General features: G+C 47.4%; 1 protein-coding gene across 3 annotated transcripts in view; it reads right to left on the bottom strand.

Annotated features, from left to right (window-relative positions):
• Positions 1–13430, bottom strand: part of HDAC1 (histone deacetylase 1) — a 41076-nt gene extending 27646 nt beyond the window's left edge. For 2 of the 3 annotated variants that reach the window (XM_030823316.1, XM_030823317.1), the window contains exons 1-2: positions 13285–13430; positions 3388–3500 (exon numbers count right to left, since the gene is read on the bottom strand). In XM_030823316.1, the coding sequence (XP_030679176.1) occupies positions 3388–3500; positions 13285–13333 (162 nt within the window). In that variant the 5' untranslated portion in view covers positions 13334–13430. The remainder of the gene's footprint in view (positions 1–3387; positions 3501–13284) is intronic. The other variant, XM_003276363.4, reaches the window with a different exon arrangement.

The following is a 13430-nucleotide window of genomic DNA, read 5'->3' as shown; positions in this document are numbered from 1 at the left end:
CAGATAACAAGACTTACTATAATATAAAGCTACTGTAATTAAGCCACTGTGGTATTGGCATATGGGTCAATAAACAGACCAAGTCAACCGAACACAGAGCCCAAAACCAGACACATGCATATTGCCTGGCACAAAGTAGGTGCTTGATGAGTATATATGCAATGAATGAATAAAAATGGACATTTAATATATAAAAGAAATGGGTCAGGCACTATTGCTCATGCCTGTAATCTCAGCACTTAGGGAGGCCAAGGTGGGCAGATCACTTGAGCCTAGGAGTTTGAGACCAGCGTGGTTAACACAGCAAAACCCCATCTCTACAAAAATATAAAAATTAGCCAAGTGTGGTGACATGCACCTGTGGTCCCAGCTACTCAGGAGGCTGAGGTGGAAAGATGGCTTGAGCCTGGGAGGCGGAGGTTGCAGTGAGCCGAGATCGCACCACTGCACTGCAGCCTGAGTGCCAGAGTGAGACACTGTCTCAGAAAAAAAAAAAAAAAAAGACAACCAAATAGGAACATGGGCAAAAAGGTTGAATAGGAATTTCAATAGGGGAATATAAATTAAAATTATAGTAAGATACCATTTCATGTCTACCTAAATTAGCAACAAAATTGAAATCTGACAAAATCAAGTGTTGGCAAGGACTCAGAGCAACTGCAATTCTCCTACATAGCTGGCAATTGGAAACCATTTTGGCTTTATCTAACACAGGTGAATATGTGCATATGTCCTGACCCAATTCTACTCCTAGTATATCCTTTAGTGAAACTTTAGCATATATGCATCAAGAGACATGTTCAAGAAAGTTCATAGCAGCAGTATTTGCAATAGTCAAACCCCAGAAGCAAATCAAATGCTCATCAATGAGATAACAGACTAGAATACATTTATTTCAATGAAATACAGTAAAAATAAATACAGCTACATGTATCAACATGGGTGAGTCTCAAGAACATGTTTAGCAAAAAAAGTCATAATACTGTAATAAATAATCACGTAATAAATACTGTATGGCTCCATCTACATAACAATCAAACATGTAAAGCTAAAACACACTGTGCTTGGAACTGCAGGTAAAAAATAAAAATCATTTTTATAATTTTTTAAAAAGAATACAGGCATGGTGGCTGATGCTTATAATCTCAGCACTTTGGGAGACCAAAGTAGGAAGATCTCTTGAGGCCAGGGGTTTGACACAGCCTGGACAAAATAGCAAGACCCTGTTTCTACCAAAAAAATTTTCTGAATTAGCCAAGAGAGGCTGGGTATGGTGGCTCACGCCTGTAATCCCAGCACTTTGGAAGGCCAAGGCAGGCGGATTGCTTTGAGCTCAGGAATTCAAGACCAGCCTGGGCAAAATGGTGAAATCCCATTTCTACCAAAAAATTAGCCAGGCATGGTGGCTTACACCTTTAATCCCAGCTACTTGGCAGGCTGAGGCTGGAAAATCACTTGAGCCCAGAAAGCAGAGGTTGCAGTGAGCCAAGATTACACCACTGCACTCTAGTCTGGGTGACAGAATGAGACCCTCTCTCAAAAAAAAGAAAAAAGAAAAAAAAAAGCCAGGCATGGTGGTGCCTGCCTGTAGTCCTAGCTACTTGGGAGGCTGAGGTGGGAAGATAACTTGAGCCCAGGAGTTCAAGGCTGTAGTGAGCTGTGATCACGCCACTGCACTCCAGCCTGCAGGGAGCAGAGCTCTAGGGAGCAGAGAGAGTCTGCTCCCTAGAGTACCTAAAAATATCTTCTGCCTTTTCTGTTTTCCATTCCCAGCTGCCTTCACACCTAAAAAAGCTCTGCAGTCCCAAGGTCTGTCTACTCCTCTGTTTTCCTTCCTTGCTTCCCCAGTTGCCTCCACTGGCTCCAGAGACATGACAAGGCCATCTAGGAAAGAACACTCATCTCCTTTCAGTCTCTGGAATGGTGACAAAAATACCACTGTTGGTAGGTTACTCAAACTGTAGAAACAGACTTTAACCACAGATTCTTACATAGTAAGGCAACATCACCTCCAGCCCCTCTTTTTCGCATTTGGACTCTTGTAACAGCCACTTACCTAGCCTCCCTGCTTCTAAAATGCATGCCTGTTCCTATCTCTCTTTCATTTAAAACCCTTCACTTGTTCCTCCTCACTGTCTCCAGAGAGGTTAAAACTGGGAACCATTGGACCTATTTGGTCTACAGATGTACTAATGTGTTTGGTTTGTATACATGCTTAAAATAAAAACCAAAAAGCAAAACTCTGGGTTAACTTTTTTTTGAGACAAAATCTCATTCTGTCACCTAGGCTGGAGGGCAGTGGTGCAATCACGGCTCACCGCAGCCTTGACCTCCCAAGCTCAAGTGATCCTCCCACCCTCAGCCTCCCAGATAGCTGGGACTACAGGTGCAGGCCAGGATACCAGCTAATTTTTTTCGTATTTTTTGTACAGACAAGGTTTCTTGGGATAACATTTTAAACCTAGGAGATTTTACACAATAATCTGGATTTCCAGCTTCTCTTTAAAAACTCAAAGATCAGTGAAAAATCACCTGTAGCTGAATCTACCGGCTAGACCGTCTATACTCTCTAATAACTAGAGATTTGGCATCTACTTCAACATGGTCCCGATCACTCTTATTTAGGCATTAAATTTTTGGTTTTTCGGTTTTGTTTTGTTTTTTGAGACAGGGTCTCACTCTGTTGCTCAGGCTGGAGCACAGTGGTGCAATCATGGCTCACTGTAACCTCTGCTTCCCAGACTCAAAATGATCCTCCTACTTTAGGCTCCTAAGTAGCCGGGACTACAGGCATGTGCCACCATGCCTGGCTAATTTTTTGTAGAGATGAGGTCTTGCCATGTTGACCAGGATGGTCTCGAACTCCTGGGCTCAAGCAATCTGCCCATCTCAGCCTCCCAAAGTGCTAGGATGACAGGCATGAGCCACTGCACCTGGCTTTGTTTTTTTAAGACAGAGTCTTGCTCTGTCCCCCAGGCTGGAATGCAGTGGCACAATCATGGCTCACTACAGCCTCGACCTCCCAGCTCAAGCAGTCTTCCCACCTTAGCCTCCCAAGTATCTGGGACCACAGGCACATGCCACCATGGCCAGCTAATTTTTAAATTTTGTTGTAGAGACAGGGTCTCCCTATGTTGCCCAGGCTGGCCTAGAACTCCTAGGCTCAAGTGACCCTCTTGCCTCCACCTCCTGAAGTGCTGTGATTACAGGGGTGAGCCACCATGCCCAGCCAAAAATCCTTATCATTTACAGTACCTGCCTTATAACAGCAGTCAACATGCATTTGATGAATGAGTGAATGAGTGGTGGAGAAAATGAGACAATGAATGGCATATGGGGAACCAGAGCAGATGAGGTTAGGGAGCGGTAGCACTTCTGGTAACTCACATAGATTTCCATCTTTCGGTAGAGACCATAGTTGAGCAGCAAATTATGAGTCATGCGGATTCGGTGAGGCTTCATTGGGTGGCCTTGTCCATAATAGTAATTTCCAACATCCCCTGAGGAAGAGAGAGTGGTAGCTTCACTAACACCGTTAGACACACACTTCCAGGAGAACCCAGGAATTTTTACAGCAAACTCCCAATCAAATTCTTTCTGGCTCATTTCTAGTTTCCAAGATTCTCTCCCACCTTTTGAAGGGTAACTCCAAAAGAAAAAAAAAAATAAAAAAAGCAGGGACCCTGGTGAGGTCAACATTTAAGGTTCAGTCTAGCTCATTTTCTTCTGGAACCCACAGGCAGTACATAGCAAGAGGGGTTCATTCCAAAGCTACTGGGGAACAACAGCCAGGGAAGTGATTCACCTCACTATACCTCCAAGGAATTCCCTCCCACAACAGAAAAAATAACCATCGCTACTCAGAATTATTAGAAGCCACAGTTCACCTCTTACATATTGTAACACTTATGGTGTCAAAGCACATTCACTTCGTTCTCTTACTGGATACTCACAGTAACATGGGTAGGACAGGGGGTATTATTATTCTCACCTTACATATAAGAAAACTAAAACTTATCATGTGCTTAATCTATAACACTAGCCTTCTAATTGGTCCCTCTACCTTCAATTCACACTACCTGCCACACTGTCACCAGAATGCACAATTCTGATAACATCACTCCTTTGCTCAAAAAATCCTTATGGCTCCCCATCCCCTACAGGATAAAGAGTAAAGAATAACTTTAATAGAGATAGGCATGGTGGCATGAGCCTGTAATCCCAGCTACTCTGGAGGCTGAGGCAGGAAAATCACTTGAGCCCAGGAGTTCGAGACCAGCCTGGGTCTCAAAATTTAACAATAACAACTTCAGAAGACTGGCATTCAAGGACTTTCTGTTTTTTTTGAGACGAATCTCGATCTGTTGCCCAAGCTGGAGTGCAGTGGTGCAATCTCAGCTCACCGCAACCTTCGCCTCCTGGGTTCAAACAATTCTCCTGCCTCAGCCTCCCAAGTAGCTGGGATTACAGGCATGTGCCACCATGCCTGGCTAATTTTTGTATTTTTAGTAGAGAAGGGGTTTCACCTTGTTGGCCAGGCTGGTCTCAAACTCCTAACCTCAGTTGATCCACCCACCCCGGCCTCCCAAAGTGCTGGGATCACAGGCGTGAGCTGCCGGTTTTGGTAAATAAAATTTTATTGGAACACAGCCATGCCCACTCGTTTACAGTTCCTCTATGGCTGTTTTCACACTACAGTGGCAGAGCTGAGCAGTTTAGTTGCCACAGACACCACGCATATGGCAAAATAAAGCCTAGAATATTTACTATCTGGCCCTATACAGAAAAAGTTTGCCAAGCCGTGCTCCAGACACACCAGATTATGATCAGTATCCTGAACATGACCTTCACCTTCACACCACAGTATCCTTTGTGCAGACTGTTCCTTTGACTTAAAATGTCCTCCTTTCTCTGATGATGCTCATACTACAAAGCCCACCTCAAGCTCCAAACCCTTTCTTGATCAAAATAAATGGTCTTTTCCTCTACATGCAATTTGTATACAGCACTTCATTAGTTTTCTTTTCTTTTAATTTTTTTATTTCTTGAGACGGAGTCTCACTCTGTCGCCTAGGCTGGAATGCAATGGTGCTATCTCGGCGGCTCACTGCAACCTCCGCCTCCCAGGTTCAAGCAATTCTCCTGCCTCAGCCTCCTAAGTTTGCTGGGATTACAGGTGCGTGCCACCAAACCCAGCTAATTTTTGTATTTTAGTAGAGGTGGGCTTTCACCATGTTGGCCCGGCTGGTCTGGAACTCCTCACCTCAAGTGATCTACCCACCTCAGCCTCCCAAAGTGCTGGGATTGTTTTATATCTGAATTATTTACATGACTATATCCACAAGACTGGGTACCCCTTGAAGGCAAGGATTAATATGCCTTGTATGTCAGAGGCTCAATAAAGATTCAATGAATTGAATTGAGACTCAGAGAAGTTAAGTCCCTGCTCAAGATCACACAGCTAATGATCTGGAGTCCACTCTTCTGACTCCAAATCCAGTATGCTAAAAGCTACATTGGGTTTTTCTTTCTTTTTTTTTTTTTTTTTTTTTTTTGAGACAGAGTCTCGCACCGTCGCCGAGGCTGGAGTGCAGTGGCGCAATCTCGGCTCACTGCAAGCTCCGCCTCCTGGGTTCACGCCATTCTCCTGTCTCAGCCTCCCGAGTAGCTGGGACTACAGGCGCCTGCCACCATGCCCAGCTAATTTTTTTGTACTTTTAGTAGAGACGGGGTTTCACCGTGTTAGCCAGGATGGTCTCGATCTCCTGACCTCATGATCTGCCCATCTCAGCCTCCCAAAGTGCTGGGATTATGGGCGTGAGCCACCGTGCCTGGCCCTACATTGGGTTTCTCAGGTACCTACTTCAGTTTGCACTTAATCTAGAGGGCTCTATAAATCTACCTGGTAGAAAGTTCCTTGAACAATGTTGCAAAATCAAGTGAACTACACACCCAAAGATCGCTCCTTAGAGGTTTATTAGGATGAGGCAGAGCTCTAGGCACCCAGTGAAAAAAAGGCATGAGCCTTGATCCCTAGCAACTCCCTTGCCTATCAAGCCTGGATCCAGCCAAGGCTCAGACCTGGAGTACTAAGATACCTTATCCAGAAGGTTAAGGGAGTATCTGAGGTGAGGGTAATGAGGGTAGTGAGGGTGGGGCTCTGAGACACCATCCTTTTCTTTTTATGTTTTTTTATTTGTTTGATGTTTTTGTTTGTTTGTTTGTAGCGATGGCATCTTGCTTTGTTGCCCAGGCTGGTTTCAAACTCCCGATCAGCCTTCTAAAGTTCTGGGATTACAGATGTGAGCCTCCAACAGTGTAGGCCAACCATCCTTTTCTTAACAGTTTTTAATTAGTTTGCCAACCCGTGCTGTGTGTATTCCTATTCACATTGACAAATGCTATGACGGGGTGGGGGGGGGCGGCACACAGCATGAAGGGCCCTGTCCACTTCCTTAGAATTCCACCCTGGATCCTCTTCTATATAACTTCTTGGGTGACTGCATCCTTTATGACTAAATTTACTATAATTAAAATAAAGATGTATCTCTATATCTTAATCAGGTTGCTGAGAGACTTTAAAATAAATTGTCCTTTTTATTTAGGTACTACTTAATTTTTATTTTTATTTTTGGAGACAGAGTCTCACTCTGTCACCCAGGCTGGAGTGCAGTGGTGCAATCTCAGGCTCACTGCAACCTTTGCCTCCCAGGTTCAAACAATTCTCCTGCCTCAGCCTCCTGAGTAGCTGGGATTACAGACATGTGCCACCACGCCTGGCTAAGTTTTGTATTTTTAGGAGAGTCAGGGTTTCACCATGTTGGCCAGGCTTGTCTCGAACTCCTGACCTCAAGTGATCCGCCCACCTCGGCCTCTCAAAGTGCTGGGATTACAGACGTAAGCCATGGCTCCAGCCATACTTTAAACTCTTAAAGAGCTTTCCCATCATTGTTCTCATAATAAGAACTCCTATCATTTTGATTTTATAGGAGAGTAATCTGAAAAGTAAGGTGACTTGCCTGATATTGCAAAGCTTCTCAATGGCAGAGCCAAATCTGAATCCCAAAGTAATGACCTCACTGCAAAACTCAGTTTCTCAAGTAAGAAGTCTATTCCCGGCTGGGCGTGGTGGCTCACGCCTGTAATCCCAACACTTTGGGAGGCCGAGGTGGGCGGATCATCTGAGGTCGAGAGTTCAAGACCAGCCTGACCAACATGGAGAAACCCAGTATCTACTAAAAATACAAAATTAGCCAGGTGTGCTGGCGCATGCCTGTAATCCCAGCTACTCAGGAAGGCTGAGGCAGGAGAATCGCTGGAACCCGGGAGGCGGAGGTTGCAGTGAGTTGAGATTGCACCACTGCGCTCCAGCCTGGGCAACAAGAGCAAAACTCGGTCTCAAAAAAAAGAAAAAGGCCGGGCGCAGTGGCTCAAGCCTGTAATCCCAGCACTTTGGGAGGCCGAGGCAGGCGAATCAAAAGGTCAGGAGATGGAGACCATCCTGGCTAACATGGTGAAACCCCGTCTCTACTAAAAATACAAAAAATTGGCCAGGCATGGTGGTAGGTGCCTGTAGTCCCAGTTACTCGGGAGGCTGAGGCAGGAGAATGGCGTGAACGTGGGAGGCGGAGGTTGCAGTGAGCCGAGATCGCGCCACTGCACTCCAGCCTGGGTGACAGAGCGAGACTCCGTCTCAAAAAAAAAAAAAAAAAAAAAAATTAGCCAGGCGTAGTGGCATGTGCTTCCAGTCCCAGCTTCTCGGGAGGCTGAGGCAGGAGAATGGCATGAACCCTGGAGGCAGAGCTTGCAGTGAGCCGAGATCGCGCCACTGCACTCCAGCCTGGGCGACAGAGCAAGACTCCGTCTCAAAAAAAAAAAAAAAAAAAAGAAGTCTATTCCCTTTTCTAAAGACTGAGGTCTTTCTACTTTTTCTTTTTCTTTTTTTTTTGAGGCAGGGTCTTGCTTTGTCACTCAGGCTGAGTGCAGTGGTGCCATTATGGGTAACTGCAGGCTCCACCTGGGCTCAAACCATCCACCTGCCTCAGTCTCCCACCTCAACCTCCCAAGTAGCTGCAATTACAGGCACGTGCCACCACACCCAGCTTTTTTGTGTGTGTTGTTTTGTAGAGCTGGGGGGGGGTCTCATTTTGTTGCCCAGGCTGGTCTTGAACACCTGGCCTCAAGTGATCCTTCCGCTTTGGCCTCCCAAACTACTGGGATTACAGGTGTGAGCCACCATGCTGGGTCCATTTTTTTTCTTCTTTTAAACGAGAATGTTATCATAAAATGTTATCATAAAACTGTGCAAAATGATATGACTACCAAAATCACAGGTTCCAGCCTCAAAATGATTCTCATCACTGCCAGCAATCCTTCCAAATTTCTTTCCCTAGCCCCCCACTTTCGCAACAGCTATTTAAATCTCCTCTCTTCAAGATTCCTACTCTACCAACTGCCCTTCCCCACCCTCAGGAAAAGGAATATTCTCTTTCCTCATCTTGAGAACTCCCTCAACTTTCTCCTTATCTTCTCCTCTTCAAACTTACCTCCATTTAAACTTTTCCTTGCCATTTACCCTCGAGTCACAGAGGAATTTGTTGAAGGTCAGCGTCTCTAGCTGGGCTCCAGTTTCCATCCCCCTGGTCTCCTCAGGAAGCTCCATCACTACTAGCCCCTTTCCTGTATCTTCACCCTCTCCCTCTCTTCTGGCTGTTTTCCATAAGAATTATTTCAATATGCTCAACTTTTAGCCACTGTATCTCCCTTATCAATAATCTTCTCTCCCTACCTCACACAAACTTCCCTTTAAAAGGGTTCAACCAGCTGGGCATGGTGGCTCATGCCTGTAAACCCAGCACTTTGGGAGGCCGAGGCGGGTAGATCACTTGAGCTCAGGAGTTTGAGACCAGCCTGGGCAACATGGCGAAATCCTGTCCCTAAACAAAAGACAACCATTTGTCTTCTAAACAAAAAATACAAAAAGGGCGCACAGCTGTGGTTCCAGCTACTTGGAAGGCTGAGGTGGGAGGACTGCTTGAGCCTGGGAGGCAGAGGTGGTAGTGAGCCAGGATCGTGCCACTACACTCCAGCCTGAGTGACAGAGTGAGACCCTGTCTCCAAAAAAAGGGTTCAACCTGATGTCTCCTCTTCAGCTAGCCATCCATGTACTGCAATCTACCACAGTCTAGCTTCTGCCCCAATTGCTGCCAACACTTGCCCAATCCCTCCCTTCTTTAGCTTCTGCAACCCAGTACTTTCTGGTTCACTTACCTCTCTGGCCCCTCACTCTATATCATTATACATTTAATCAACAAATATTTATTGAGAACCTACCATGAGCTAGGCATTGTTTTTGGTGCTGGGGATACAGAGGTAGACAAGGCACGGCCCCTTTCCCTAAAGAGCCTCCTGTCTACAAGAAATATGACCAAGTAAACGGGCAATTCCTCTACACAGTGACAAATACTATCACGGGGGAGTACACAGCATGAGGGGCACTAAATTTTTCCTCAATCCACTTCCTTAGAATTCCACCCTGGAATTCTATATAACTTCTTGGGTGACTGCATCCTTTATGACTAAATTTACTATAAAATTGCTAGCAGCCAGGAATGGTGGCTCACGCCTATAATCCCAGCACTTTGGGAGGCTGAGCCCAGGAGTTCAAGGCCAGCCTGGACAACATGGCAAAACAACATCTCTACAACAAACAAACAAATAAACAAATAAATAAAATAATTATCCATATGCTGATTGCTGTGGTCTGAATGTGTCCCCCAAAATTCATGTGTTGGAAACATAATCCCCAATGCCAACAGTGTTTGGAAGTGGAGCCTTTTGGGAGGTGTTTAGGTCTCAAGGACTCTACCATCCTCACTAATACATTAATCGCCTTGTAAAAAAACAGAGTTTATCCTTTTTTGCCTTTCCACCTTCTGTCATATGAAGAAACTGAATTCAAAGCACCATATTGGAAGTAGAGACCAGACCCTCACCAGACACCAAATGCTGGCACCCTGATCTTGGACTTTCTAGCCTTGGACTTCTCAGCCTCCAGAACTATGAGAAATACATTTATGTTCTTTTTTTTTTGACACAAAGTCTCACTCTGTCTCCCAGGCTGGAGTGCAGTGGTGCGCTCATGGCTCACTGCAGAGTCGACCTCCCAGGATCAAGTGATCCTCCCACTTCAGCCTCTCTACAGGCACGTGCCATCATGCCCAGCTAATTTTTTTACTTTTTGTAGAGACAGAGTCTCCCTATGTTGCCCAGGCTGGTCTCAAACTCCTGGGCTCAAGAGAACCGTCCGCCCCAGCCTACCAAAGTACTGGGATTATAGGTGTGAGCCACCACATTTAGCAATTTCTGTTCTTTCTAAACACTGTTCTGTTATAGCAGACTAAGATACCGATGACTACCAAAAAAATTCGATCTTCTAAACTGCCTACTGGATGCCTCTACTTGGATGTCCCCTAAACATCTTAACAGTTATCAATAGTTCTTTCTAAACAAACAACAACAAAAAAAAACAGGGGCTTAGGCCTGTAATCCCAGCACTTTGGGAGGCCAAGGTGGCAGGATTGCTTGAGGCCAGGCCCAGGAGTTCAAGACAAGCCTGGGCAACATATTGAGACCCCGTCTCTAGAAGTTTAAAAAAAAAAAAAAAGTTGGGGCCGGGTGCGGTGGCTCATGCCTGTAATCCCAGCACTTTGGGAGGCCGAGGCGGGTGGATCATGAGGTCAGGAGATCCAGACCATCCTGGCTAACACGGTGAAACCCCATCTCTACTAAAAATACAAAAAATTAGCCCGGCGTGGTGGCGGGCGCCTGTAGTCCCAGCTACTCGAGAGGCTGAGGCAGGAGAACGGCGTGGACCCGGGAGGTGGAGCTTGCAGCAGTGAGCTGAGATTGCGCCACTGCACTCCAGCCTGGGCGACAGAGCGAGACTCTGTCTCAAAAAAAAAAAGTTACCATCAACTGACGTGGCATTCTCCAAACCTCCAAACAGTCACCATCAAATTGCCCACACCAGAGGCCAGAAGTGTGGCTCATACCTATAATCCCAGCACTTTGGGAGGCTGAGGCAGATGGATCACTGGAGGTCAGTTTGAGACCAGCCTGGCCAACATCATGAAACCCCATCTCTAGTAAAAATACAAAAATTAGCCAGGCATGGTGGCGCATGCCTGTAATCCCAGCTACTCAGGAGGCTGAGGCAGAAGAATCCCTTGAATCTGGGAGGTGGAGGTTGCAGTTGCAGTGAGCCGAGATCACACCACTGCACTCCAGCCTGGGTGACAGAGCTAGACATCGTCTCAAAAAAAAAAAAATATATTGCCCACACCAGGAACTTGGGATCCATGCCTTCTTCCTTACCCCTACAATCTGAATTTATTTTTTTGGTTTTTTTTTTTGAGACGAAGTCTCGCTCTGTTGCCCAGGACGGAGTGCAGTGGTGAGATCTCAGCCCACTGCAACCTCTGCCTCCCAGGTTCAAACAATTCTAGTGCCTCAGCCTCCTGAGTAGCTGGGACTACAGGCATGTGCCACCACACCTCGCTAATTTTTTTTTTTTTTTTTTTGAGATGGAGTCTCACCCTGTTGCCCAGGCTGGAGTGCAGTGGCACGATCTTGGCTCACTGCAACCTCTGCCTCCTGGGTTCAAGCGACTCTCCTGCCTCAGCCTCCTGAGTAGCTAGGATTACAGGTGTGTACCACCACGCCCGAATAATTTTTGTATTTTTAGTAGGGACGGGGTTTCACCATGTTGGTCAGGCTGGTCTTGAACTCCTGACCTCATGATCTGCCCGCCTCAGCCTCCCAAAGTGCTGGGATTACAGGCATGACCCACCGCGCCCAGCCTAGATTTTGTATTTTTAGTAGAGATGGGGTTTCACTGTGTTGGCCAGGCTGGTCTTGAACTCCTGGCCTGGAGTGATCTGCCTGCCTTGGCCTCCCGAAGTACTGGGATTAGAGGCGTGAGCCACTGCACCTGGCCCCCCTGACTTTAATTTCTAAGGTATAAACCTGATGATGTCACTAACCTGCATAAAACTTGAATCATTCACAAGTGCCCTCGATAAAGTCCAACTTCCTTGGGACAGCATGCCCAGCCCTTCATGGTCCAGTGGTCCAGTCCCTATTTACATCTTTTTTTTTTTTTTTTTTTTTTTTTTTAGACAGAGCCTCGCTCTGTTGTCCAAGCTGGAGTGCAGTGGCACGATCTCAGCCCACTGCAACCTCTGCCTCCCGAGTTCTAAGGGATTCTCCTGCCTTAGGCTCCAGAGTAGCTGGGATTACAGGCGCACGCCACCATGCGCGGCTAATTTTGTATTTTTAGTAGAGACGGGGTTTCACCATGTTGGCCAGGCTGGTCTCGAACTCCTGACCTCAGGTGATCCACCAGCCTCGGCCTCCCGAAGTGCTGGGATTACAGGCGTGAGCCACCGCGCCCGGCCAAATGCCTGTTTTTCAAAGGTCCTATCCTCTCTCTTGCCTCTGAAACTTGCTGTTATCTTTGCCTTCCCTGTGCCTGGCTAAGAACTCCTGTTCTTCAGGTCCTAACTAAGATGTCCCCTCCTTCTCTGACTCCTCAGGTGGAGTTCGGTGCCTCTTCTCTGTGCTCCCCTAACACTCTGAGCTCTCACACGGAGAGAACTTCGGTCACTGGGAAGGGTGACCCGATCAACCCCACGGCCCCAGCCCCTCAACACTTCCTCGAACACAGTAACCTGCTTGAGAGATTAAGTGAGAAGTCTGTTTTAACAGGTTGCATCCTTCTCCTTGCAACCCCTGGTGCCCCACGTCGCAGTAGCAACCGCAGGCCCCGCTCAGAGGCTGGGGGAGGGGAGGCGGGCGACCAGTCGTGCAGGACTCTTGCCCCAGAAAAGATGAGAAAGGGACGGGGCAGGGAAGAGCTTTGGGTTCTCGGCAAGAAAATGTATCCTTGCAGCCGTCTCCATCAGATACAGCCTCCCCGCTCCGAGGCACCCTCCCCTCTAGGAGTCCCACTCAAACTCTCCACATCAGACTTCCTCAGAATCTTCCCACCAAGATTACCTCACGCTTCCCCCACGCGATCCTCTCTTGGTCTCAGCCTCGATCTCCTTTCCTCGCAGCCTCCTCCCTCAGCCTCGACTTCCCCCTCGCAGCCTCCGCTCCGAGCCTCTCCCCAGCGCCTCAGCCTCCCGCAGCCTCCCATCGGCGCTCCAGCCTCAGCCTCCAGGTCCCCGGTCCGGCCCGGCCCGGCCCCGCCCCCGCCCCCGCCGCGAGGACGGTGCTCACCGTCGTAGTAGTAACAGACTTTCCTCCGGGTGCCCTGCGTCTGCGCCATCTTGCTCGCCTCCAGTCCCTACCGTCAGTCGGTCCGTCCGCCCTCCCGCCCGCGGCTCCGCTCGGCGTCCGACCCAGGGGGGAGGGGGCGGGCCTCC

The sequence above is a fragment of the Nomascus leucogenys genome, chromosome 12 (assembly GCF_006542625.1).
Source record: "Nomascus leucogenys isolate Asia chromosome 12, Asia_NLE_v1, whole genome shotgun sequence".
Classification (NCBI taxonomy): domain Eukaryota; kingdom Metazoa; phylum Chordata; class Mammalia; order Primates; family Hylobatidae; genus Nomascus; species Nomascus leucogenys.
Note: the sequence above shows the minus strand (reverse complement) of the source record. Positions and strands in the feature narration are given on the sequence as shown.